The 27,477-nt window shown below is 33.6% G+C and overlaps 1 protein-coding gene across 7 annotated transcripts in view; it reads left to right on the forward strand.

Annotated features, from left to right (window-relative positions):
• LOC124367689 (protein regulator of cytokinesis 1-like) overlaps nucleotides 1-27,477 on the forward strand; it is a 49,163-nt gene that overhangs the window by 14,228 nt on the left and 7,458 nt on the right. Inside the window, exons 7-14 of one of the 7 annotated variants that reach the window (XM_046824713.1) lie at nucleotides 820-984; nucleotides 3,020-3,117; nucleotides 4,001-4,126; nucleotides 12,960-13,107; nucleotides 13,759-13,917; nucleotides 14,509-14,712; nucleotides 16,613-16,810; nucleotides 26,198-27,137. In XM_046824713.1, the coding sequence (XP_046680669.1) occupies nucleotides 820-984; nucleotides 3,020-3,117; nucleotides 4,001-4,126; nucleotides 12,960-13,107; nucleotides 13,759-13,917; nucleotides 14,509-14,712; nucleotides 16,613-16,810; nucleotides 26,198-26,458 (1,359 nt within the window). In that variant the 3' untranslated portion in view covers nucleotides 26,459-27,137. Of the gene's footprint in view, nucleotides 1-819; nucleotides 985-3,019; nucleotides 3,118-4,000; nucleotides 4,127-12,959; nucleotides 13,108-13,758; nucleotides 13,918-14,508; nucleotides 14,713-16,612; nucleotides 16,811-26,197; nucleotides 27,138-27,477 lie in introns of those variants that run through there. The other 6 variants (XM_046824714.1, XM_046824716.1, XM_046824719.1 and 3 more) reach the window with 6 other exon arrangements.

Genomic DNA, 27,477 nt, shown 5'->3' on the forward strand with positions numbered 1-27,477 from the left:
ATCATACAAAGAATTTTCAAACAAAATTTAAAACCTTCTCTAAGATAAAGTCTACTGTTCAGAAAATGAATATTTTTTAGATTCAATAAATTTTCAAAATGTATAAATATTTTAAACTGTTTTTTGTGTATTTTAATGTTATGTGTTAATGGCTTTTAATTATTTTAGTTAGTGGTTATTTAATTGGTAAGTTTATATTATGATGAGGCACCTGTTTTGTATTACAATTTGTAATAGTGTAAAATGTTATGTGCTGATAAATGACTTATGTCTCATTTGACCATGAGCGCACCTGAACTCTGCTGAGAATATCCGTGCTCTGAAGTTTGTTGATAATGGATATAAAATAGTAGAAACTCAAAGAATTTTATTTTTTCATTCCGGACCAAAGCGATAACATATTATTGGATTTGTTGGATTGGACTTGTTATTTCTGCCAGTAATAAGTGTCACTGGATTTCGTTGTTCTGGTGGTTGTAGAATAAGTCAAGTGTAAGTTACTAACGCTGAGCTTACACTGAGGAATCTCTCAGTATATTCCTCTAATCTTCAAAAACAAAAAAGAGTGTTTCAACTTAAATATAACATTGTTTTAGTTTAACGTTTGTCTTTGCCAATAGGTTTGTGAAGGTGACAGAATTTTTCTGGACATTCGCTATCAGTGATTAATAAAATATTATAACACCCAGTTACTAATTATTGGTATTACTGAACTGTGGCAAATGTCTGGAAAAGTCCTGCACCTTCATAAGATTGTTATTATTTATATGATAATGTATATAACTGTATTATTACAGCAAGGTGTTTGCTTTGTTGTAGGAGACAACTGTGGGCTATCGGCTCGTAAGGGCTGACCTGTCTGCGAAAGCTAATGAGCTCCGAAATCAAATATCAAGTCTGTGGACAAAAATGTTAAAAGATCAAGACGAGTTACAAGATTATCTTGCAATGTATAAAGGCTTTACAAATTCCACTATTACACAGGTAATAAAACGTTTTACTGTTTGGTAATAAATACAAAGTTAAAAAGAAACGTTGGGAATAGGTTTTTAAAATTAATTAAAAAAACATCACATGAATTACAAACAATTTACAAAATATTACAATTTATGTATTGTTATATCCATTTCTGTAATAAGTACAGGGTGGCGCATATATCAGTTTCCCCATAAATTGGGATGTTTTTGTTTCAATAGGTTGGTAACCAAGTTAAGTTGGCAGTAACACGGAATAAGTTCATTGTTGTCTGTTCCAGTGGCTAACGTAAAGTGACGCTCTTTGCATCGTTATTTGTTTGCGTGTGTTTTTAAAATGTTTACAACCCATCAACGAGTTTACGTCCTTCAGTTTTGGTGAAAGCATAATAAAAATACTGTTATAATAATTAAAGAGTTTTTGGTAAATATCCAGGTGTCGCGATATCCACTTGACAGTATATGCGGAAGTTGAATAAGAGATTTGAAAACACAGGATGTGTTTTAAATGCCCCAAAGTGTGGTCGTCCACGATCAATTTGCAACAAAGAAAACCTGCAGACAGTTGCTCCAAGCTTTTGTAGCCAGTCGTGGTAAATCGACTCTTAAGGCATCTGTTGAACTAGAAATATAAAGAAGTGTGCAAAGAATGTTTAAGCAATTAAAATTTAAACCATACCCTCCATCTTTACTCCAAGCGTTTCACGAGGATGATTCCGATAGGCGATTGGAATTCTGTGATATAATAATTATCCGCTCAGAGGCTGATAAAAATTTCTTGACATCAATTTTGTGATGTGATGAGGCATGTTTAAAACTAAATTAACGAATCAGCATAACTGCATTTACTGGTCTGATGTAAATTCTCATAACGTAATCCAAGCAGAACTCAATGTGCTGGTGTTATGGTATGGGGAGGTATTTCAAGTACTGCACTGCTTGGTCCTTATTTTCTTCAAGGAAATGTTAACTAAAAAAGTTACTTACGGTTGCTGCATGAAGCAGTAGTTTCTGAGCTCAGAAACAATCCTGTTTTCAATATTAATTCGCTTATCTGGCAACAAGATGGTGCCCCAGCACATTTCGGTATCCAAGTTCTAGATTTTTTACATAACACATTAAATGAATGGATTAGTCGCTGTGGTACAATCAATTGGCCTGCGTGTTCGCCAGACCTAAACCCATGTGATTTTTCACTGTAGGGTGTTTTAAAGGAGACGGTTTATGCTTCAAAACCGCAAAATCTTGATGAAATCGGAAACCTAATTAGAAATGCATTTGAACTTGTTAATAACGATAAACCTTTATATTGCTAAACATTTGTGATTCTGTTCTCAGTTGTTCTATGAAGTTTATAAAAAATCAAGGTGGACATTTCGAACAACTGCTATAACATTATATGGTAGTATTTAAGTAATTTCATTTAACGAATTTGTTTTCTTGCCTTAAAATTGCGTTTTATTCAATTAACCTTTAGATTCCTCTTCTGAGGAAACTGACATATGTGCCACCCTGTATAATCTATGTACATTTTTAAACCTATATTAGCAAGTAATTATTTTAATTCAACTATTGATTCTGACTTTGAAGGATATGTAAAAATGTGTGATTGACATGTAAATTATATTATATTGACACTATTCATTTTTATATATTTGTAGAAAATAAAAATGAATAAGGATCTTTTGACTTGACTTTACTGAAGACAGATACACAGTTACTGTCATGTTTTATTTAAATACTAGTTTGTATTACTTGTGAATTATTTAATTTTAGGTATAGTGCCACTAAATAAAATAATATTAGTTTCAAAGCTAGGCTTTTTGATTAAAAAATATAACATTGGATCTGCTTTACTAACTTCTTCATTTTTGACATTGTGTTCTTATTTTTTGTTTGTTTATGAGATTTGATTAAGTGATCATGAATGTCTTTAAGTAACCCGTGAAAATTTTGCATTTACTATAGACATGTACAATCAAATTTTACAATAAATAAATAAAAATAATATTTTTACTTTTATAATTTAAATTTAATATTTATAGCTTGAAGAAAAGCTGAAGGAACTGAAGCTTGAGAGGAAAGAAAAGATGAAGGAGCTTATTCTTGCCAGCCGTGTCGCACTGGACGAGTTGTGGACAAGGTATGACCTTCATTAATGTCAATTTATAAATCATGAGTTGAGTAAAGAAACTGGAAATATACATAAAGTGATATATAATCGTTAATGGAAGAAAATAACCCTCTTGTGACACACTTGACAGTCTTTTAAGAGTATCAATGAAACAAAGCAAAAAGCTTTCGTACCAGCCCATTATACATTCAGCTGATTTGTTTTTCATAGGTACTCTCTTATTAAGGACCAGACAGGTGACAAAATTGTGTTGTTGTTCCTCTGTCAATCTCTCTGTGCTTAAAAACCCTTGATACAAAAGGTCCTAGAGATTTGAAACTTGATACATAAGTTCCTCTTGAGGAAGAACTCTATTGATTTTGGGTTCAAAAGGTCAAAGGAAGCAAAGTTCTAATCTTAAAGTACAGAGATAGATAGTAAATCAAAAGTATTTGCCATCCGGTCATTTACGTAAAAAGAGGCTGACATTTTCATATTTAAATTTGAACAAATACAATAGGTAGTTATAATTTATTATGAATCCTCAGCTTGGCTAAGTAGAAGTAGAGATCTCAGAAGCGATGATTCAGGGATCAATTGATCGTAGCAATTGAATCTATAAAGAGAGAGCGCTTAAAATTAGCATGCACATTAGTTCTGAAAATCAGTTGAAATAAAATTTATAAGGATATTAATCATTGTGTTGTTAACACAACAACAGTACATTTTTAACATTTAAACAGTTCAGTACAAATTAATAGCTTCAGATTGTGCTGAAACATGGAAATTAGAATGGGTCGACTTATAAGTTTTATTGTCTCAGAAGGGAATTTTCAGCATTGATATATATATAGTTGTTTTTGTTTTGTTTTGTTTACCATAGTGAAAGTGATTTTGTCAATTTCTCCACCAGGTGTTGCTACACAGATGAACAGCGTTCCCAGTTCAAGCCATATTACGTTAACCACTACAACGAGGACGTGCTTGACCTTCATGAGCTTGAAGTTGAAAGACTTCAGTTCTTTTTTGAAGAGCACAAGTGAGTATGAATATTGCAGATAAAATGATGGAGGTATATAGAAATAGAATTGCCTCATTAGTGTCATGTTGGGCTAATAATATTGGAGGAGTGAGGGCTCTTAGTATCACGTTGAAATGATAATTGGAAGGGTGGAGACTAGTTAGTATCATAATACATGTAACTAACACCTTCACTGTGGCTCTATGAATGATGAATAAAATTTAAAATATTTAAGCTGTCATTTAACTCTTGTTGCTAGACATATGTGGTACATACTAAAATTTGAAATTTACTAGCACTTTAATACTCTTTATGGCTAGCAAGTACCAGTGGCAGTGGATTATTGTTGTGTGAGTATTGAGAATAAACGATCTTCATCATTTTATTTCTGTAATAAACTTTGCCTCTGTTAATAGAAAAGTATTAGATCCGATTAGAAAATTAATTTCCCCACCAAAGTAGTGTTTTAGCCAATGGAATATATAAAGAATTATTTTGTAGGGAGCTGACTATTAGGGTGGTTTAGGAGGTATAAAATACCCTCCCAAAACAGAGGATCTGAAGTCTTTCTCTGGGAAAATCTTGAGATTTAAGACCTTATGAATGTGTTCTAGCTTAAAAAACTACTATGTGCAATTTTAATGTTTGTTTTTTAAATTTTCGAGAGAGGCTTGAGCCCCTAAGCACCCATCCTTGTATACACTCATGATTTTAGTGCTAAAAACTGAACTTTTAATTGGTTACAATTGAAACGGATTTAGTTATAATCCTTTTTTGGTAAATTAATTAAGGAAGAAAATTTATGATTAATAGTTTACAAATCGTCTTAAATTTTGGACTAAAAATTTATTATATCAGTCTATTTAACAGAAATGATTCAGTGATTTACATATGAATTATATTTTAACAGCATGACAATTTCACGGTAATAACAGCATTTGCAACCAATTTTAATTCATTAGTTTAATTGGGCTCGAGTTTTACAATTAAAATTTTTGATAACTTAACAATTTTCCTATGCTGTGTAAAGATCATAAATTCTTGTGTTCAACTATAAATTTTTCACTAAGTAGTCCTTTAATTTTCAATAACTGCATGCCAATACAAGAAGGTTCCTTCAACATTTATTTTGTCGGCACAATCAATCTGACCCTGAGAGAGAACCTGTTAACCATTGAATATACATGACAAACATTGTAATTCTATTTTGAGTTATAAATACAATTTTTTCAGCCTTTCCCCCCCATCTTTGCAATCTCCAATTTGTAATCAACTTCATGATTTTATTTTATTTTGTATTGTTGTAACTTTAAAAATACATTGTTTATTTGTACTAATCACAACAAATTATTTTTTAAAGATTCAAGATTCAAGATATTTTATTGTCATTAAGCACAATACATATTATGCAATAGACAAAGTCAACATATTATATAGCCTACTTTAATCTAATCTTTACTCTAGGCACAGTTATAGGACAAAAATACGGTATTGCCAGCTAGAACTAAATAAACAAATATAAATGTGAATAAAAACAATAAAATTACAATTAAATAATTTAAAAATCTATACAATATGTGCTAACAATCCTAATCTTAAATTAACAATGGATTAGACAATAGACAATAGACAATAGACAATAGACAATAGACTTTATTTACATAATCTTGGAGATTAGCATTAGCGTCCAAGTTACAAATCATTAAAAAAATGTTACAGATTTTTCTGAAAGTTATCAGTTTTGAGATCGAACTGTTTTATTCAGATATTCTTCTAGTGAGTAGAAAGGATTCTTCAGTAGCCAGTTTGTTAATTGTTTCTTTTTAGCTTCTGGGGTGGCACATTCTTCAGGTTCTCTGGTAGAAGATTAAAAAGTTTTGCACCAATGTATGATGGTTTCTTGCTGTATAGAGTGCGGTGGTGAGGAGGTAGGGCAAAGTTTGCGGCATGCCTGGTGTAGTGATGGTGGATATCTCTGTGTGTCTTTGTTGTTCTGTAGAGACTGTGTGCAGGATGACCTCTTGTATGTATAGTGACACCACTGTGAGAATGTTTTGCTCGACAAATGCCGCTCGGGCAGCTCTCTCTTTGCTCGAGCCCTGTCAGAGATCTTATAGCTTTCTTTTGTTGAATGAGGACTCTATCCAGGTTTGTTGCAGACGTTCCTCCCCCAGGTTTGCTATGCCGAACCTTAAATGGGTTTCAAGGAAGGCATAGTAGGCGGTCTTTGCTGCCTCTGGCGTGCTTATTTTGACGGAGTCTACGGATCAGAAAAAGCTCCTGAGCTGATCTTCCTACATAGTAGATCTATGTGTGTCTTCCATGAGAGGTCGGAGTCGATGTGACGCCCAGGTAAACTTTGTGTTGGTTTTATACTCAATGTAATCTGCCTACTGATGTTTCTGTGTTTTTTAATCTAGTGTTAAAAATTATTTGTACAGTTTTTATCAACATTAAGGACTAGGTTTGTTTGGAGCGCAGTACTCTTTGGTCCGGTTAAGAGCTCTTTCGGTATTTGTGGTGAGTGACTCACTGTTGTTTTCTGCGAGTGTGATAACTGTGTCATCTGCGTACATTACAGTGTGACAGGGCCCTTGTAGGTACGTTGGTAGGTCATTTGTCAATAGGATGAATAGTATTGGCCCCAGGACAGATCCTTGTGGTACTCCTCGTTTTACTTCCAGCAGATCAGATTGGACCTTTTCTGATGAGTTATTAACAGTATGTCGCAGCTCTACGTTGTTTTCTATCACTCAGATAGCTAAGAAACCATTTTGCTGATTGTCCATTTATTCCCAGTGCTTTTAATTTTTCTATCAGGCAGGTATGACTTATGCAGTCGAACGCCCTTGCTGAAATCTAGAAAAAGACTGGTGACCATATGGCCTTCCTCTAACATGTCTATAATGTGCTCGACGAGTTGTATTATGGCCGTGGCTGTTGATTTGCCCTTTAGGAAGCCATGCTGCTGGTTTGTGAGTAGTTTATTTTGGTTCAGATAGTGTAGAAGTTGTTCCAGTACAATTTTTTCTATGACTTTAGAAAAAGTTGGTATGAGAGAGATAGGGCGGTAGCTATAGTTTCTGTTCTTGGTCCTTTTTTGTACTTGGGATATATCTTGGAGATTTTTAATTTGTCTGGAAAAATGCCTTGCTGTAGGGATTTATTTATAATGTTGGTTAGCGGCATGGTTAGTTCGTTTTTGCAGTCTTTGGTCAGCTTGGCAGATATATCATCAATGCCGGCGGAGGTTTTTGGCTTAAGGGTATCTATAGTTTTCTGCACCTGTGTTTCTGTTATTTGTTGAAATTTGAAACTATTGTTCGTTATTGGGGTTTTGTAGTTGGTAGTACTATTTGGGTTGATGTTGTTGTTTTTCGAGTGTCTTCTCTGCTATGGTTGTGAAGTAGTTGTTAAAACAGTTTGCCACGTCCACTGTGTCCTTTATGATATTTCCGTTGACTTGTAGTTCAATGTGATTTTTTGTTTCAGCTGAGGCTTTCTTTGCTGCATTTATTACTTGCCACAAGGGCTTTTGATTTGTTGTGGGACTTGCCTATGTGGTTAGAATTTTTGTAGCTTCCGTAATGTCCTTTAGCTTGAGGTCATATTCCTTTTTCTTTGCGGCTGTGTGATCTTTTTATCTTCCTCTTTCCCTGTGCAGAGTTCATGTTCCCAGTGCTTTTATATACTCTCCTTTCAATCTGTTACATTCACCATCCCAGTATGGTCTTGTTGAGCGGCGTTTCTGTACTGATTTGGTGAGAGGACAGGCTGTGTTGAGGTGGGTTTGGATTGCATTTTGAAAAAGGTTGTAGGTTGAATTGATGTCTTTGGCCAGGAGAACTTTTTCCCAGTCTTGACTGGCTAACAATGATTTGAAGAGTTCAGTGGTAGTTGAATTGAATATTCTCTTTGTTTCTTTTGGTCTTTTTTAATGAGCTTTTATTTAAGTTAATTTCTGCCTCAGCTGTGCGGTATGGTCCGAGAGCCCAGTTGTCACGACTGATGTATGTAGCCTGTTTTTTTCATGTTCGTACATATCCAATCTATTGATGTTGATGTTAGGTGCGTTACTCGGGTTGGTGGGAAGTTGTTGCCTTGTTATATTGAAGAATGAGAGGAACTCTAGCATTTGTTATTCTCGTTGTTTGTTTGGAGGTTATTAACATTTATATCACCCATTAGTAGTATGTGTTTATTTGTTTGGTGAGGTTGGTCGATAATATCTGCAAGGATGTCAATTGCAATGTCCAGATTGGCATGAGGTGGTCTGTAAACCCCCAGAAGCAGCAAGACTTCCGTTTTAATTTTTATTTCAGTTAGAACTGCTTCACAGACAAGTTCAGAGGTGTCATCACTTGTGCGTAGGAGTCTTACAGATTCTTGGAGGTGTAGTTTTGCATAAGCCGCCACTCCTCCTTTTTTGTTAGTTTTTCTGCAAAAACCGCCAATAAGGGAGTAGCCAGGTATGCAGGTGTTTTCCCAGGTTTTCTTTGGAAAGTCCATGTTCAGTTATTAATATTATGTCTGGGTTTTGTTCACAAAGGAAGTGGAAAGCATTTCTATTTTATTTTGCAGGCAATTTATATTTTGATGGGCAAATTTTCAGCGGAGATAGTAACCTTTTTGGAGTTAGTTTTAATGTTGAGTTTAGGAAGGTCCTGTTTGCGAAATTTCTTCTTTTGAGTTGGTAATAAAAAAATGTTGATTTTCTTGAGAGCTGGGTAATTGACTAGTTTTTTCTAGAACTGGCCAGTGTGGGAGTTGAGCTTTGTGTTTGTGTGTGCGTTGTCTGAGGCCATTTTATTTTCTGGTTGATTTAGGGCTAGTGGTCGTTTAGCTTCATTTTGGGGTTTAATAAGTTTGTTGATGTTTCTGTTGTAGAAGTCCTCGAGAGATTCTTTTGGTTTTGAGTTGTTGAGCTGAGTATGGAGGTAGCTTTTTTGTTGAATTTTCCAGTGTGTAGGTTTCTGTTGTAACAGATGCTGTGTTTGGTTCTGGGTTTAACCTAAATTTGGCTACTTGCAGTGACACACTAAATATATTTTTCCTATTATCTGTTTTATGTTTGGTTTGGTGCTTTATTGGAGTGTTTTTATTCTTATTTTGTTTTTTTTTCCTTGGAAACATGCCTCTGCTGGTTGAGCATGTCGGTGCAGCTATGCTAAAGTTTTCCGTTAAGTTTGAGGATACCGTCTTGGTTTTGGTGTTGTATGGTTTCAATCAGCTTTTCCATTTTTTTCCTGGCGTACTTTTCAGTTCTGTTAGCTGTGTGAGAAGGTAAGAGTTTGTGTTTCATAGCATATGGCTCACTTGTGCACGTTTGAGTTTCAGAGTTTTTTAGTATTGTTTCATTCTCTTCGAGGGGGTTGCTTGCAGTTTCACTAGCCTTGGAATTAGTTTCGTGCAGTAGGTTTTTAATCTTTTTTTCAAGTGACCTAATTAACTCTTCTTTTTCTTTGTCATGTTCTTCAAAAGCCCTAGTTAGTTGTTCTTGCATTTCTTTTTCTTTTCCTATTTGTTTCTCCATCTCGTGAAACATGTTTTGTAGTGTTTCATTTCTTTGTAGAATATGCTCCTTTTCGTTCTCCTAGATTTGCTATTTGTTCGTCATAGGCCTGGTTGAATTTTCTTTTCCAAGTCAAAAATCCTTGCTCTAAGCTCGGTGTTCTCCATGTTCACTCTTGAAAGATCCTGCTTAAGAGTGTAGTTTTCAGAGAGTAGGGCATTTCCTGCCTCTGCAGCCAGGGTAAGAGAGGCTTCCAGGTCATCATTTCTTGATTATTAAGATCTTGAATTTTTGTATGGATTTCATTCATATCATTTGGGCACATTTCTAGGCTATAGTCTTGTTTATGGGGTCTTCAAATAGAAACCATGCTTTGATATCTCGGTGTTCTAGGTGTTTTTAACATGGGGATTTGCTGTGATTCCCCTAAGGCTTCAACGGTTATTTCAGGAGGGAACTGTTTTGTGGATCCACTATAGTGTTACATGAGTTACACGTCCAGTTATGTACTTCATCCTCGGTCATTTTTTTAAGTCGCTTCTCAGTTATATTAATACACCCACCATGGTACCATTTGTCACAGGACCCAGTACAGCGGATTCCAGAGTATTTTACCCCAATACTGCATACACCACATGGGTATTTGGGTGTTTGGATATTCTTTTTTGACATATTCAGGCGGTCAGTGTAGTGGTCTGGTGTATAAAAAAATAGCACTGTTTTTTATTGAAACTTTGGCAGTCTGTTTAAGTCAAAACGGTGGTTAAGTCAGCATGGTGGTCTATTGGTGTAAGACATCACTGTTTTTTATTGAAAGTCAGAATAAATCATTTTTAAAAAGTTGGCTTCTAAATAAAACAGTTGTTAAAACTAAATTAAATTAATAAAATTTGTAATATAGACAGGTTAAAAAAAGTAATTAAGGCTCGTATAAACAGTTATTATAACAATAAAAATTAAATTGAATTAATTACAAATATTAAAATACAAAAGTTGTAAGCCAGATAAGTTTTAAAAGCATAAAAGGTGACAATAACAATTACAACAATAATAATTACAATGCATACATATTAAACATTTAACATTAAAATAATAAAAAAAACACAAATATAACAATTAGTTAAATAAATTAAATAGCAGTCAGATAAAAGATTAAAATAAAAAATTATTATCACGTTCAGACAAGATTACTAAACAAATTTAAGAATTGGGGTAGCAAAAAGTAATATGCCTCTAGTAGGATTTGAACCTGGAACTATCACATTAGGAGCCCAGTCACCTTATCAAATGAGCTATTTGATATTGACAAACAGTTAGCAGAACCAAACACTGATAGTTCAGTTTATACAACTGGCAAGAGAAAAAGAGTTTTTCTTGTCTTTAAACAATCACTGGACTTTCCAAAATGTTATTGTTAGTTAATATCTGTCAAACTTCAAATGCCACTGTCAATCTTCAAACTATTGAGATTATGTGATGTAGTCAATACAATTAAGTTTTTAATAATAAGAGTGAGGTTATGTTATGAGAAGATTGTAAAATTTTAAAACTTCAATTAAAAATAGTCTTACAGTCCAAGTCCATGTCTTCAAGAATGTCACTATAGTAAAATCTTCACAAAAACACAGAATTACAAACCAATGGAAAAACTAAAAATTTTATATAATTACTTAAATTAGACACCACATTATAGAGCTTGTCAGTTCAGGTAGTCCATCACAGTCCAGTTCAGTTCAGTGGATTAAAAACTTAATGAGCTAATATCACAGGCTAGGTAATCTTCAACAGTGTAAAAAGCTTTATTTTTCAGCCACTTTGCAATGGTAACTTTAAAAAATTATTAAGTGTAAACATTCCATGCTTTCTCTGGTAATTTATTAAATAATTTTTATACTGAAAAATATCTGGCTGTTTTTGGTCTTTTCGAGTCTGACTGGGGGTAGATCGAGTAAATACTTTTTTCTTGTGCAGTGTGCATGAACATCTTGTCTATTTATGAAACTATTCAAATTTTCTTTTACAATCAAGTAATGAGCAGTAGATGTATAAACTTGGCAAGGTCATAATTTGAAATTCTTTTGAAAAAAGGTGAACCAAGGATTCTTGTTTAGAAACATTTTTTAAAATCCTAATAGCTTTTTTTTGCCATAAAAATATTTTTTTGGCACTGGAACTGTTTCCCCAAAGAGTCACACCATACCTCAAGTGTGAGTGGAAAAATGCATAATAAGCAGTTATCAACATCTCCTGAGTAACAGTATTCCTTAGTTTACATAATAGGTATATAACTCTAGATAGTTTAGTACATAAATAATTAACATGATGTTGCCAGCTTAATTTACTAATCTAGGATAACACCCAATAACTTAACAGAATCATTACTGTATTTAGTATTATTGTGCAGAGATAATGTTAAATATTCAGTTTTATTATGATTCACTGCCAACCCATTTGCTTTAAACCATTCTAGAGCTAATTTAAATGAACGTTCTTGATCGGATTTTAAAGATTTGTGAGTCTTTATTACAGTTTAAAAGAGTAGTATCATCCGCGTACAAAACAGAATTACAAGGTAGGCTAGATGAAAAATCATTGATTGCAACAATAAACAGAAAAGGTCCCAAAACAGAGCCTTTGCGAACTCCCAATTTCACTGTTCTGAAATTGGACTTGTTCTCCCCTTGGACAACCATCTGTTTCCTGTCAGATAAATAAGATGACAATAATTGTAATGCTTTTATGTTTTTATGCCATAACTAAACAACTTTTTTAACAACAACTCATGATTAATACAGTCAAACGCTTTACTTAAATCTATCAATGTTGCAGATGATATATCTTTTTCTCAAAATTATTTTAAAATGTTTTCCACAATTTTTCCTAAAGACAGAGACATATATTTAAAAATTCAAAGATGTGTAAAGTTGACTTTATAATACAAGAGATATTAAAAACTGTTTTCTCATGAAACCAGTTATTGAGTTTAACTCCAGTTCACCTTCTACATAATGCAGCGTCTGATATCTGACACTTTTTTGGACTTAACTTCTGGAATCTGGAGTCATGTCCATTTTAAAAGATTCAAAATAAAGTTTTTTTTTTAATTCTAAAATATCTAGACTATAGAATCAAGTGTAATCTAGGTTAAAAGATGTTTTCATTGTCTCATCAGGTACACAATTGAGTGCACTCTTAACCAGTAGAGAAAGATTGGAGCGTGATTGAAAATTTCTAATTATTTGTAAAATATATGTACTTTTATGTGTTCTTTCAATCAGTGGACTCTAGAATATAGTTTTCAAGGTAAGCTTGCTGATTCTCCTTTGTTTTATATTTTAGACATATCTATCAACTGGCAGCTCGTCACGAGGAACTTTGGGAAAGACTTCTACATCTAGAAGAGCAAGCTAAAAGGAGTGACCGGCTATTCAAGAACCGAGGTGGCCAGCTATTACTGGAGGAAAAAGAAAGAAAGCTTGTGCAAAAGGTATTTAGTGGTATCATGTCTTTAATAAAATGCACAGAAAATGTTAGTAGTGGAAATATTGAAACATTAAGTATTTTTGTCCCATCATCAATAAGTTATTTTGGAAGAAAAATGTTTATAGTGTCATATATCTATAGTTAATTACAGTAAAACCTGGATAATTTGAACTTGGTTCATTCGAAATCTTCTTTAATTCGAATATTTATCTTCGTTCATAGCATTTTGAGTCCAAACCATGCTAAAAATCGTGGATAATTCAAATTTTTTAAGTGCCAAATTTAGGTACATTAATTTTATTCCACAACTGAAAATAGTTACAATTTCATTAGGAAACACGTTTTTGTGCGACGATTGGCGAAAGTGGTTCAAGGTTGTCAGTGAAAATTCCCAGGAAACCTCTTAGTATTCACATTTTTATTTATATGACTGGAAGTAGTCACAACTGATGGTGCAGAAATCATGCTAATAATGAAAAGAAGTGTTTTTTTGTATTTGAAGCCAATCCTTAGATCACGTATATAAATGTCTAACATACTGGTCTTATTATTTAATGAATGACGTTCTTTCTTAAATAAAAAAAGTTAGTTATTATAGACCTTAAATTTTCAAATAATTATAATTTAGGTGATATATACAATGTTATTTTTTCAGAAACTGCCCATTATTAAAAAGGAACTCATCTCTTTGCTTGAACAATATAAAAACACCACAGGCAGTGATTTCCTATATTTTGGGGAACCATTACTGGAGATTCTTGAACAAAAAGAAGAAGAGCGGAAAGCATCAAAAGAAAATGAAAAACTGCAGAGGGTAATTATTGACAGTTCATTATGTTTTAATCTATTTGTTTACAAAGTCATGTAAAAGGGATTTTTGTGAATGCTACATATGTACTGAATAGTTTTACACTGACATTGAAACAAACGTAGATGTCTTCTTGTCGTGTATTGCCATTTCAGGTATTAGTTACTAAAGTTAATAGTAATGGAGAGTAAATGCCACATTTTACTATAGGAAACTTGTACTTGTACCATAAATATAACTGCCAATTGAGCATGTGATAAGTAGGCATCTTCATATCAATAACTTCAAGGTCAGGACAAATATTAAAACACGTAGTCATTTAGTTATAATTTTGTTTTGCAAAGATTAGTATTGCTTGCACAGTAATTTATTATTGTAATTACTAACTCTTGATTGTATCACATTATAATTGTATTCATTATTGAAGTAATTTTTAACACTACTCTTGGTTTTGACTGTACGATATAGTAAATATATAGCAAAGATTATATGGTTAATAAAATGAGTAGGCTCCTACAAAGCTTGAAATTTTATGCTTCATCTATTGTAAGGTGAAGCTATAAGAAAATGCTCACGGTCTAATTTTTTCTGTTTCAGAAGGCCGCCAACGTGGAGGCATTGCAGTTGGAGAGCCGGCTGGGTGCGCGGCCCGCTACAACCATCGCCGGAGGCAAACGCAAATTGTTGACACCTCAGTCCACTAACGTAAGCAACAAAATAATTAAGCTGTCGGCCCATACAACAGGCAGTTCTGTCAACAGCACTGCCAGCTCCAAGAGCGCGTCTCACCACGGGCGGAAGGTTTGTGCCTGCAGACAAGCTTGGCGCATGGGCTTGGTGCATGGCGTCTTCTGCTGTAGCTGTAGCTTGATACCGTAGCATTCTATAACCGTTCAGTCATTCATACACAATATTCCGTTGTATTTCTTGTGAGACCTTAAAAGAGATGAGTTAAGCTGTGTTAGAGGGAAGAAGTTTTGGTAAAATACAACAATTGAATTCAGGGAATCAGGAAAACATTCTCTAATGAGTGGTGTAACATTTGTTCTCAAACAAACAAACAAGTTTTGATTTAGTCTTCAGGTTTAATTTTGTTCATTAACAAATGTGCACAAAATATCTCATCCACTATGACGGTCACACCCAAGTGCCTATTTGACTGGTAACAGACCATTGGGAAGTAAACGCACCAAACTCTCACACATACAATAGATCTTTTCGTTGCCATTACATGCCACTAATATACAGAACTATAATCTGTACAGCAATACTGTTGGAATAACTGGAATGTCCGCTGTTACAATATGACAGTAAGAATATTATTTCTCGGTAATAGCCCAAAATAAACGCCATGCTCTCCTCTTTTATTGGTCCAAACTTCCGTGTGTACTTGTTTGACTGTTAGATAATGCATGTTTTGTATATTAATAAACAATTATTTTATTATTAAAAACTTTGAAAAAGTTTTTAAAGTGTAAACTAGCTTAAAAATGTAAATATGTTTTGATTAACTAGTTTTGTATTGTAGCATTTACTTTAGAATTTTATTCTATTTTTTATTTCATTCTATTACTTAGTTTTGTGAAATTTATTAAAAGTAGTTAAAACAAGTAACAAATTTTAAATAGGCATCAGAAAACTGTGAAACATTGAAAACCAAAGTCATTTTGGGATTCTTAGATGTTTAAATAAACGTCTTTCATAGCTATAAGTAATATATATTATTATAGATTAAAATATTTGGAGGGTTAAAAAAGCACCTTTATGTTGTCAGTACTAGTGGTATATGATACGTATGCAGCACACTAACGTGGCATCTCTGGACCTGAACGTGTTAAACATTACAGTAATTATGAGAGTTTCTTGGAGATGTTCAATAATTGTCTTTAATAGTTAGTCTGGTTAACTTTGAATATTTTATTCTGATCTAGATAGCTTTTCTGTTAATGAGTTCTAACTAAACATTTGTAATGTAATTATATATATATATATATATATATATTTTATTTTCGTTAAAGTTACAGTTTAGTCTTGGTAATTGAAAGTTCTGTATATGTATTTTGAGGTAGCTTACGGGGAAAACACATTCGAACAATGGAAGAAGTAGCAATCATACTGCACATCTAACTCTGCCACGTGTCTCCTTGTTTTATTTCACTGTTTGCCTACTCACACTAACAGTTACACTGTGTGCGAATTAATGTTCTGTTTATTTCGTCATTATTTCTGTATATTATCAGTCCCAATCACCTTGAATCACCCGGACTCTGCTTAATATGTAATATATGCTTTGTGGAAGTATGTGTTTGTTTTTAAATATTACAAGTATAGTTCTGTGACCCTTATTCTTATCAGAAAATAAATGTATTGTCTTTGCCATGGTTTAGCCTATCCTTCAATAACTCTTTTAGTAGCATGATGTATTATTTGTAGATCTAAAATGTAATACAAATAATACATAATTACAGTTTATAGAATAGTTAATAATCTGTTTGAGTAATAGTTGCATTTAGTTAAATACCTATGTTTTCAATTATTCTAATTTTGTAGAACAAGATGAATTAAACCATATTTATGGTTCAGCATGTTGAGAACATGTAGTGCAGGTAAAAATCCACCTTGTTGTTCTCAAAGGAAAAGCTCCTCGTAGAGAAAATCGGTAAATTGAAAGTTCTGCTTGCTTAGCTCTACTGTGTTCCAGCAGGTTAACCGGGATGAAGCAGCTGCTTTACGCAAGCGAATGCAGTCACCATCACGACCAGGGTGTTCTGCTTTCATGCCCCGGACACCTTCCAGTAAGACACCGGTCCCTAGAACACCTGCCTCAAAGACGCCTATGCCGAGAACGCCTGCAGCTAGCGACCTAAATAACGGTAGCCCAACATATGAGTCGTTTCAGGTGGGGTGTTGACTAACGCACATACGGGTGGTGGGTCGTAGGTCAGACATTCCACAGCTGGTTGATATTTCTTTTTAAACATACGAAGCATGTAAGTTCAGACTTGCTTCTGAAAATTTAAGCATGTGTTATAGGCAAGTGTAAATTCTATCCTATAGCAGACATAATTCCAGTTGTGGGCTGGTTAAATAATTACAGTTATGCGTCTTTATTGCCAAAAAAACCATTTCATCCAAATTAAAACCCAAAAAAATAGTTCAGTAGCAGTGAGGATTGTTACAACATAAGGAAAATTGGGAGGTGTTTGGTAACTGAAATATTCTTATTTTTTCAAAAGATTAATAATGCAGTAGAGTCTCACTTATCCGAGACAGTGTCAATACTAAAGCCTTTGGATAATCATAATGATGATGTTGACTATAGTTATTAAATAAATTGGATACCACACCAACCGTTCTGGATTTAAATAAATTTAACACACAAATTTATATGAAATCGTAGGATACTTGAATAGGAATAATTTTAATAAATCTGGTAAATAATGTAGTAATGATTTAATATTGAATATGAACTAAACATTTATCCCAAAAAGGATTAGAGAGGTATTCCTTTGTACATCTTGAAAGATCTTGGAAGTAACATTATGAGTCTTGATTAAATTTAAATGATTTATTTAATACTAATAGTAACTTTGCTATGTATTTATCGTTTGTCTACTTGCCTGCAACATCAAACTTGATTCTTACTTGATCATTCAACACTACAATCACTATCTCACAATGTGCTGTTGTTACTCTCGATGCAATTCAAAAGAAGCTGGATCTCTTGATTTGTCTAAGGGCTGCAGTTTTGGAGGGGTCACAACAGGGTTTTTTTTAAAGTCACTCTGATCTGGTCGCCTAACTTCACTGCTTACTCAACCTTAGCCTGTCCACTGGTATGTTCCCTACAATCCTAAAATCCAGTGATTGCCTTGATGTCTCAAACAACAGGTCTATTGTTATTCAGTCTGTACTGAGAAATGTGTTAAGAGGGTCTTATTTTGGACATGGTGCAGTATCTCTTAAAGTATTCACTTCTGAGCAACACCACTTCTCCGTAGGTAAGATGACTATGAATAATCTATCATCCTTTCAGTGGTGTCATGATATGTAATATTTCCAGCCATAGAAGTCACGTTGACACAATTTATATTGATCACCTTCACTTTCTCACAAAGCTTAAAGGAGTATGGATGGTTAGAAACATGTTCCAATGGTTAAGGAGCTATCTCATAGAGTTATCCATTTGCTTTGTGTCTCAAATATCAAGCAATTTGGTGTGCCTCAGGGCTCCGACCTGGGTCTCTTTTGGTTTTCAATTTTTATTAATGGCATCAGATACATCATCAAGGTTCATTTTTTCTTTTTTAACAGTTTCAAACTATTTTTGGAAATTGGTCTTCCAAGACTAACTTTGATGATGTTCTTTAGTAATGCTCCTCAAATGAAACATCAGAGAATGCCACCAAAACAAACTCATTATGCCCAGTTGGAGAAATACCTGGTGACTGATTACTTTGTGAACAGGTCTCAGGTGAAGAGATGTGGTACAATAAAAGATTTTGGTGTTATAATCGATTTGTCTTTTGAAGTCAAAGTACATACTAGCCATATTTTTCAAAATCATATTTATTCCTTCATGCATTCTGGGTTTGGTCATTCGAACTATCAAGCATGAGCTGTATGTAAACTCTGGTCTTGACATTTGAAGTATCGAGCATGAGCTGTATATAAACGCTGCTCTTGTCATCCGAAGTATCAAGCATGAGCTGTATGTAAACTCTGGTCTTGACATTCGAAGTCTCGAGCATGAGCTGTATGTAAACTCTGGTCTTGACATTCGAAGTCTCGAGCATGAGCTGATATAAACACTACTTTTTCTCTTCAAGACAAGTTCAAATTAAACTTTATTGAAAATTTGTAAATAACAAATATATATACAAACATGAAATGGTGTCAATAAACATAATAACCTAATTTAAATAGTTACTGTGTCTTTTTAGTTACAGTGACTTGTATTATTTAGCCAACGTTGAGTATTAAATTAAATATAGTTTTAAATCATACAATTTAAGTATTAAGGTTTGTTGAAAAAATTCATCAAAAGAATACAAAAATCTGGTAATTAAGTACCATTTAAGCTTCTTTTTAAAATTCAGAAAACTCTGATAATAGAATATCCATAGGTAAGTTATTGTAAAATCTAATGCTGGCAAATGTTGGTTTTTTCCTAGTAAATTCAAGTTCAATCTGTGTGGGCTGCCAACTGATTCCAGTTTCTTGTTGAATAGTTGTGGAAAGTTCCTAATTTAGGTAAACCTGTCTTTAGCTAGCCTTACTGCCAAGACTGTTTCCATTATATATAGCCCATAAACGGTTTGAATACCTAAGTCTGAAAATATTTGTTTCACTGACTCCTGCCTTTGTAAATTAAGCATAATATGTATAGCTTTCTTTTGCAATATTAATATACTTTGCAAATGTGTATCACTAGGTGCTCCATACACTACAACACCAAAAGAAATATGGGAGTGAATATGAGAGTAAAAACCCATTTTTAAAGTTTTGAAATAGATTTTAGTGCATACAGACCAGAAGATATTTTCTTTTCAATGGCCAGAATGTGCACATCCCACATTAGCTCTCATCTAGTATTAACCCTAAATGTTTAGTTTGATTAACTTTTTGAATGTGAGTATCATATACTTAAATAATCATTGGCTGTTGATTGTGTTTGTTTTTTTGAGTACAAAATGTCATAAAGTTGGTTTTATCAGGGTTAAGTAAAAATGATTTTTCTGCTAAAGTAATTATAAATTGAAACTAAATTTTAGTTTGCTAGATTTTCTTTTTTATTTAAAGATGTATAGGGTATGATAAGGTTAGGGTCATCGGCATATAGACACATTTTACTGTTTAAATTTGTTACACTATTTGGCAATCCCCTAATACAGCAAAGAAATAATACGGGTCCAAGAATGGAGCCTTGAGGTACTCCGTATTTTATTGTTTTCATTGTTGATTTAGCATAACTTAGTTTTCTAATATCTATATGGGGTAGTTCTACATATTGTTTTCTATTTTTAGGTATGATTTAAACCAGTGCAGTGCAAGGATTTGACAATCCTTAAATTTTCTAGTTTTCAAATAAGGGTACTATGACAGACACTGTAAGACGCCTTACTGAGGTCCATAAAGATACCCAAAGCATGGTCAAAGCTTTGGTCTATGGCATCTAAAATTGACTATAAACCAAATTCCTGCATTAATGACAGATTTGCCCAATCTAAACCCATGCTGCTCATCATCAAATAAACTATTGGTTTCCAAAAATTCCACTAATCTGATATACATTACATCATATATTTTTAGAAAATGTTGGTAATATAGACAATGGGCGATAATTTGTAGGATCAGTTTTATTCCCTTTCTTAAAGACTTATTTTAGAAATATTTAGTCTGTTTGGAAATATTCCACTTACAAAATAAGAATTAATAATGTAGATTAGTGGTTTAATCAATTGATATTTGGCATTTTTAATGATAGGCATAGGGACTTCGTCATACCCAGTAGAGAATTTATTTTTAAAAGATAATATTACTTTGTCTAGTTCAATTTTGCTTAGAGGTTTTATATGAAACACTCTTCTGCTAGCTTCTGGAGTATGCTTTGGAGGTGTAACATCCTATTAGCAGTTAGTAGTAAAAATCAAACCCTACAAATTTATAGAAACATTGAATTGGGCATGTCTTACTTAACCCTTCAACGCGTTATTTTTTTTTCATGGTCATGCTCCCTCCTGCGTTGATTTTTCTGGCGGTTTTTTTAGAGATTTTGTGTTTTATAAATAATATAAGCAAATTACCCAAGTTTATAATTATTTTATTATACTTCTATGTTGTTAGTGTTTAAAATTAGCCAAATTAAACAAAATTAACCTACTTTAGGTTAATTTCCCTAAAAGCTAGCTAACCTACAAACCATCCCCAACTCATGTTTATAAAACACAACAAATTGTTCCTGTCAAAACGGGATTTCCTTGTTCAAAACAATATAGTTAGCTTGTAAAACTAATAATAATAACTAAACAAAGGAACGTAAAACACACAAAAATATGTCAGTTGAACATAACCATCACACTAACAATGACTGTAAACAACAACAAACGTAAGCTGACAAACGATCGGCTGCACGGCAATGACGTCGTCTTGAATGCAGCTGATTTCTCAGATATTTTTTCTAAAGATCGATTTTTCGAGATATCGACTCAATTAATCGAAAGTTTGAATCTTCTCCTTTCGATTGGTATACATTTTTCATTGAAAACATTCGATAGTCGTCTGTTACAGCTACAAAAAATAACCGACTACTCCATGACGTACTCAGTACGGCAAAACGCGATCTCAAGTAAAAGTGTCATGACGTACCTAGTACGGCAAAACGCGTTGAAGGGTTAAATCACAGCTGTGGTTTGAGAGAAAATGTAATCTAATAGATTGGTTTGAATGTAAGGGGGCACATAAAAACTGAGAAAACAATTTGTAATGAGTGTGGGTTCACTCTTCTAATAAAGCGTAATCACTTGTTTGTCCTGCACAGCTTGTATGTGATAATGGGAATTGAATGTTTCTTTGTTCATGTTGGGTTGAATTTGTTCTGTGCCTGTGTTTTAGTGTTATTGCTTAAATTACTTTGTGTTGGCATTGTTAGTTATGTTTTAAAATGGGAATTTACTATTGTGTATAGGGATCAAAACCATCAAAAACCATTGTGTATAGGAATCAAAACCATGGTTGACTTAATTATGTCTTATTACCTAATTTATAGATAATTCAGAGAAACTTGCACAAAAAATCATCAGTAAATGATCAAGATTATGAAAAAACCCATCTCACCTCAAGCCCCTTGAGCTGTTGATATAATAAACCCCAAGTAAAATATGGTTTCCAACATGTTGTGTTAATGTTGGTCTAAGATAACTATTTAATAATGTTCGTGTGCATATTTTTAGAGCAGTTCTCGCTTATATTGATTTTCCTATTGAAATATGTAGGCATGAAACATACAGACAAATATATACTAGTTCATTTCACAATTTAAAAATTTGACTAGTAACCCCAGTTGCTCTGCAACATCTGCTACATCACAAAATACAAAAACAAAATTTGTTTTATTTTTCAAGTTAGAATGCATATGAGATCTAGCAAAGATGGGTAGAAACACTTTCACGTAGTTTCCGTATATTAATTAGAGTGCACTTACAACAGAAAAAAGAAAAAGCAATCAACTTATTCTATGTATACATTGGTTGTTATATTTATCTAATTTAGTGAACTAATTTTTACGTTGTTGGTGGACATGATATTTATAGTCTGTGATCGTTAGAAAAAAATCACAATGATGTGTGGAAATGTTTGCGTTAGTTCTTTATGTGTAATTTTGTTGGCTAAACTTGTGTTATTGTGTCTCAAAAGTTCATATTTTCTTATCATAATCAAAATTTTTACAAAATAATGTTTATATTTTATTGTAATGTACAAAAACATTTTTGCTCAGTTTTATAACAGATATTAAGAAAGTTCCTGGAATTTAATTGCGTTTGACCAGCGGTTCAATGAAAGAGAAACTTCTCTTCCTGCATTTGGCAGAACTGCTGGTGAAAGTACTAGAGTCATTCCATGTCAAATCAACCAATGGTCTGGACCTTGACCTCTCAGATTTTGATAATTTTTTTGTATGGAAGTTGTACTTACTAAGACTAGTTAAAATGCAAAATTTTACATTTTTTGAATTTTTGGTTACAGGTTTTTGAATTACAGGTTTTTAAAAACCAACAAAAAGGCAGTTTTTAGTCATGTATCAGTATTTTCTAAACAATTAACTATTAAGACTAAAGTGCTCAAATTTGTGGTATTGTTTTCTATTTGAAATACAGTAGAGTCCCGATAGTTCGAGTCTCGATAGTCCGAGGTTCCGTTAAATCCGAGCCAACACATGTAAAAAAATAAAATGTGATATTGATATATTTGTACAACACACTCGAGCGCATGTCTGTAAACTGAGTGCTAGGCTACTTGGAGAAGCCGGGAAGCCTGACTCATCAGTGCCACTTCATTTGCACCGCCCCACCCCCCACCCTATTGTCAAGGCCACGGAAACATCGCGCGCCCGTATTGTCTAAAAAATAAATCAGTCCGTTTGCTCATCACGTTCGACTGCGGTACGGTTGTTCTAGATTACGATCACAGTGCGCTTACCCGTCTGTTATTTACAACGTACAGTACTTGTCTAAATATTAAGTTTTAGTAAAAAAGTATTTTCTGAAGTGTTTATGTGTTCATTGTACAGTGAAACTATGAGTTCAAAAAGTAAAAAGAAAGTTTGTACCGATAAAAACAAAACTAGAACTCTTAAAAGACTCGATAAAGGTGAAACGTTAAAAAAATTAGCTGCCGAGTACGGATTTGGTGAAGTGACAGTTGGTGACTGGCGAAGGAATCGCGATAAAATTGAAAAGTTGTGCATTAGAAAAGTGCTCGGAAAAGTGTTACTAATGAGCGGAAGTCTATGAAGAAAGCAGAGTATAAAAAAACTAGCGAGGCCCTATTTTTATGGTTTTGTCAACAAAGAAACAAAGGTTTGTCCTATTTTCCGGACCTATTTTACAGGAAAAGGCATTGTACTTTCGCCATGAAATCAATGAAGGTGGGGAAGATTTTACGGCAAGTGTAGTATGGCTTGACCGTTGGAAAAAAAACGTTATGGCGTGAGGCAGTTAGAAATTTGTGGGGAGAAATTCTCGGCGGATTCCGAGGCAGTTGTTCAGTTCTGTGAAAAGTTAAAAAATCTTATAAAAAGTGAAAATTTAACACCTGATCAGATTTACAACTGTGATGAAAACTGGTTTGAATTTTTAAAACTTTGCCAATCAAAATCTCTAGCTTCACGGGACGAAAAAGCTGCTCCGGGGTCACAAAAAAAGTAAAGAGAGACTGACTGTGCTAGCCGCTTAAAACGCGTCGGGAAGCCATAAATTAAAACTAACTGTCATTGGCAAGTCTGCTAAGCCTCGTGCGTTTAAAAACATGTCTATTTCAACGCTTCCAGCAACTTATAAAAACCAAAAAAAACGCATGGATGGACAAACAAATTTTTTAAAAACTGGTTTTTTAGTGAATTTGTTCCTGAAACAAAAAAGTTTTTTGACGAAAAGCAACCTACCCTCTAAAGCCATCTTAAACACTTGCAGGATCACACCCAGATGAAGGGGAACTGCAATGCGATGGCATACGCACGATGTTTTTGCCACCAAACGTGACCAGCCTCATTCAGCCTATGGACCAAGGCGTACTTGAAAAAACTTTGAAAAAAAGTACAGACGCCGTTTGTTTGCAATCAATGTTTCAAACAATTGAAGGAGAGGCAACCATAAAAGATTTCCTGAAAAAGAGTCACAATCAAGGATGTAATTTATTGGATCGCTGAAGCTTGGAGCAAAATTAAACCAGAAACAATCCAGAAATCATGGAAGAAAATCGGAGTGTGTTAAAATTGAAAATGATGATGAAAGATGACGATCTATTGTTAATAAATTTAATAAACAGACTTCCTGGTTGCAATGGGGACAAATCAAACTGATATTGAAGAGTGGATGAGTAGGGACGAACAGTTTAAAGACAACAGACGACACCATAGTTGAGATGGTCACATACATGACAGCTGACGGGAGTGAGGAAGAAGAAAGTGTGCAGGAGACAGACCCGGCAATGACTCTCAGCGACGGCTACGCGGCACTGGATGCGGCCCTGCGCTACGTAGACCAGCAAGCAGAGACGGACAGCGGCAGACACGTTATTGCTTCGGCGGTGGAGAGACATGGCTGCCCGCAAACGCTGCAGTGTGGTGAAACAAAAAAAACTCTAGACAGTTTTTTACAGTAAACATTGCACCTTTAGACCTCTGTAAAGTAATTTCTTAATGCTGGTATTTGTAATAAAAAGCATATTTCTTTTGTTTGCGTTCAGTTCTAATTATAACCCAATTTTTCTCAAAGTGTTCCGTGTAATTCGAGTTCTTCACAATTCGAGGTACATTCGGTCCCATTCACCTCGGATTGCCGGGACTCTACTGTACTCTTTAATTTTATATATCACAAATATATGTTATTCATACTATAACTGAATACATATACGCCAAATTCCAGAATGGGGTGTAAATGGGTTCTTATTTAAAAAAAATATTTTGTTACTGGAGTACACACCGGTTTGGTATGAGCAACCATTGCTATGTACATTAAGTAAGGTAGTGTGTTGTGCAATCAGTTAGGTGTGTAATTATCTGTCTTTGCTAGTCAATGTTTTTTATCCATTTGGTTAATAATTCTAAATTGCTTATGGAAACATTTTTATGTATATTAATAACTGGTCCATTATCTCGTTTGGAAGGGAAAAGTTCCAGTTGAGATTTATAATGAGGTAAAAACTGCATATGTTGATAAAGCTATGAATCGTACAAGTGTGTTCAAGTGGTGTTGTGAGTTTAAAAACGGTCGTACATGTGTGCATGATGATCAGAGGAGCAGAAGACCTTCAATTGTGACTGAAATTCTGGAAAATATTTAAAATGCACTCCATAACGATTACAGATTGACTGTATATGAAATCTTTGCAATATATCCGCAAAACTTCAGATCTCTGCTACATGAAACCATCACAGAAACCTTTGGATATAAAAAAAATGTTCCCAAAACAGTTGACAGACCAACACAAGTTGAATCAAGTGGAGACCAGGCAAGAGTTTTTGGAACGCTACAAAATCCATAGAGATAAATTTCTCCACTCCATCGTTTGGAATGATGCAGTTTTTGGCTCATTTTAAACTTCCCTTCCAAATGAGTAACGGATGAAACCGTGTATTTCGCTCATTCCGGGAGATTGGATTGCCATATTTTTCACAAAATGTATTTTCGCCTCGACAGTTCTCAACGTATTGACCTTAAACCGGTCTCGTTGCGGAGGGGAGAAATCAGGGAAAACAGCAGTGTAGAAATGTGAATTTTCTACATATTAATATGTTTTCAATTCACTATAAATAGATAAAGTTTTTTAAATCCACGAGTTTTAAATTATTTTAAGAGTCCTAAATGAAAAAAATAAGCAGATGCAATTGTTTAAAACATATAAATATGAGACACCTCTCAAGGTCTTGTCAGTTGAGATATTTCTATAATCTAAATCAATATTAGAAGAAAGTATTTTAGTTGTTGAATTTGGTAGTAAAATTTACTTTACATATTAATCAACTTTTTTTGCTGCTTTAACTCATGATTTTTTTTACAATTTTTAGGAGCACATGAACACGATGAGCAATGAGGGCTGCTTGAGTTCCACGAAAGATTTGGGCAAAAGTGTGTTAAGGCCGAGAAATCTAAGAACGAGGGCTGATTCCCCTAGAGTGACACCTTACAAGACCCCGTCCAAGACCCCAACCAAGATCCCTTTCAGGATTGCCACAGGGTCCAAGATACCAAGTGTAGTGCCACCCATCAGCCCAAGGAGTGCCCATAAACTCACAGCATCTCGAGTAAAACTCCCCATTATTTTTTAACTTGTCTATTATTCTGCCCTGTAAGGGAATTGCAATGTTTTTACAAATTGTATATATTTCATCAGTTAACTTCCATGTTTCTATTTATATTAGACTTTTCATTCTTGTTATTTAACGTATTATATTTTTAAGATTTCATAATCGTTATGTGTTTCATTTGCATCCGCTTCAAAGTTTTTGGAATGTTTTTGCGGTTGTGTGCTTTAATAATTGTGCATTATTAATCAATGTATATACTATTGAATATACTGTTTAACTTATGATAAATATGCAATACAAAATTTAAATAACACTTGATACAACTGTGCTTAAAAGTTAAATAATTATATCACTTAACAGTGTATGTATGTGTAAACTATATAACGTTATTTGTATTCTTGTAAGAGTAAAAGTAATGTTTAAACAGTTTGGTTACCAACACAAAGTAAATTTGTACTGTGTAATTGTTGTTACTGTCTGGAGTGATTTAATGTTAAGAAATTACTCATTTTAAATAAAGGTAACGAAGGTAAGGCTTTGAAATCCGATATTTCCTCTTCAATTTCTATCCAATGCTTTAAATTTAATCATAACACCATTCTTTAGTAATATTGTATACATTTTTTAGTATGCTGTTATGTGAGATAAATTCCTAAATGAGCTGTACATATTTTGTTATTATTAAAATATTTTATACTAATTCTTATTGTTTATTTCCTGTCTTTACAACCAATGGCTGAACCTTCTACTGTTAACTGTCTATTATTGATGGTTTTGCAAGGGTCATAAAAATAATGAACAGTATTCAATTATAGATTTCATACATTTTTCTTTTTTTTTTTAAAGGTGTTTTTTGTAAATTATGTTCAGGGTATAACAAAAAAGATTGGGCTGGTTATACATTTTCAGATTTTATGTGTGATTCTAAGATAATAATTAAGAATAACTTTTTTCCAATTTCCACTTTGTTTAGCCGCTAGCCACCATTTTGTATTTTGTATTAAAAAATTATTATATCTAAAACTAGTAAAGCTAAAGAA

The sequence above is a fragment of the Homalodisca vitripennis genome, chromosome 8 (assembly GCF_021130785.1).
Source record: "Homalodisca vitripennis isolate AUS2020 chromosome 8, UT_GWSS_2.1, whole genome shotgun sequence".
NCBI lineage: Eukaryota > Metazoa > Arthropoda > Insecta > Hemiptera > Cicadellidae > Homalodisca > Homalodisca vitripennis.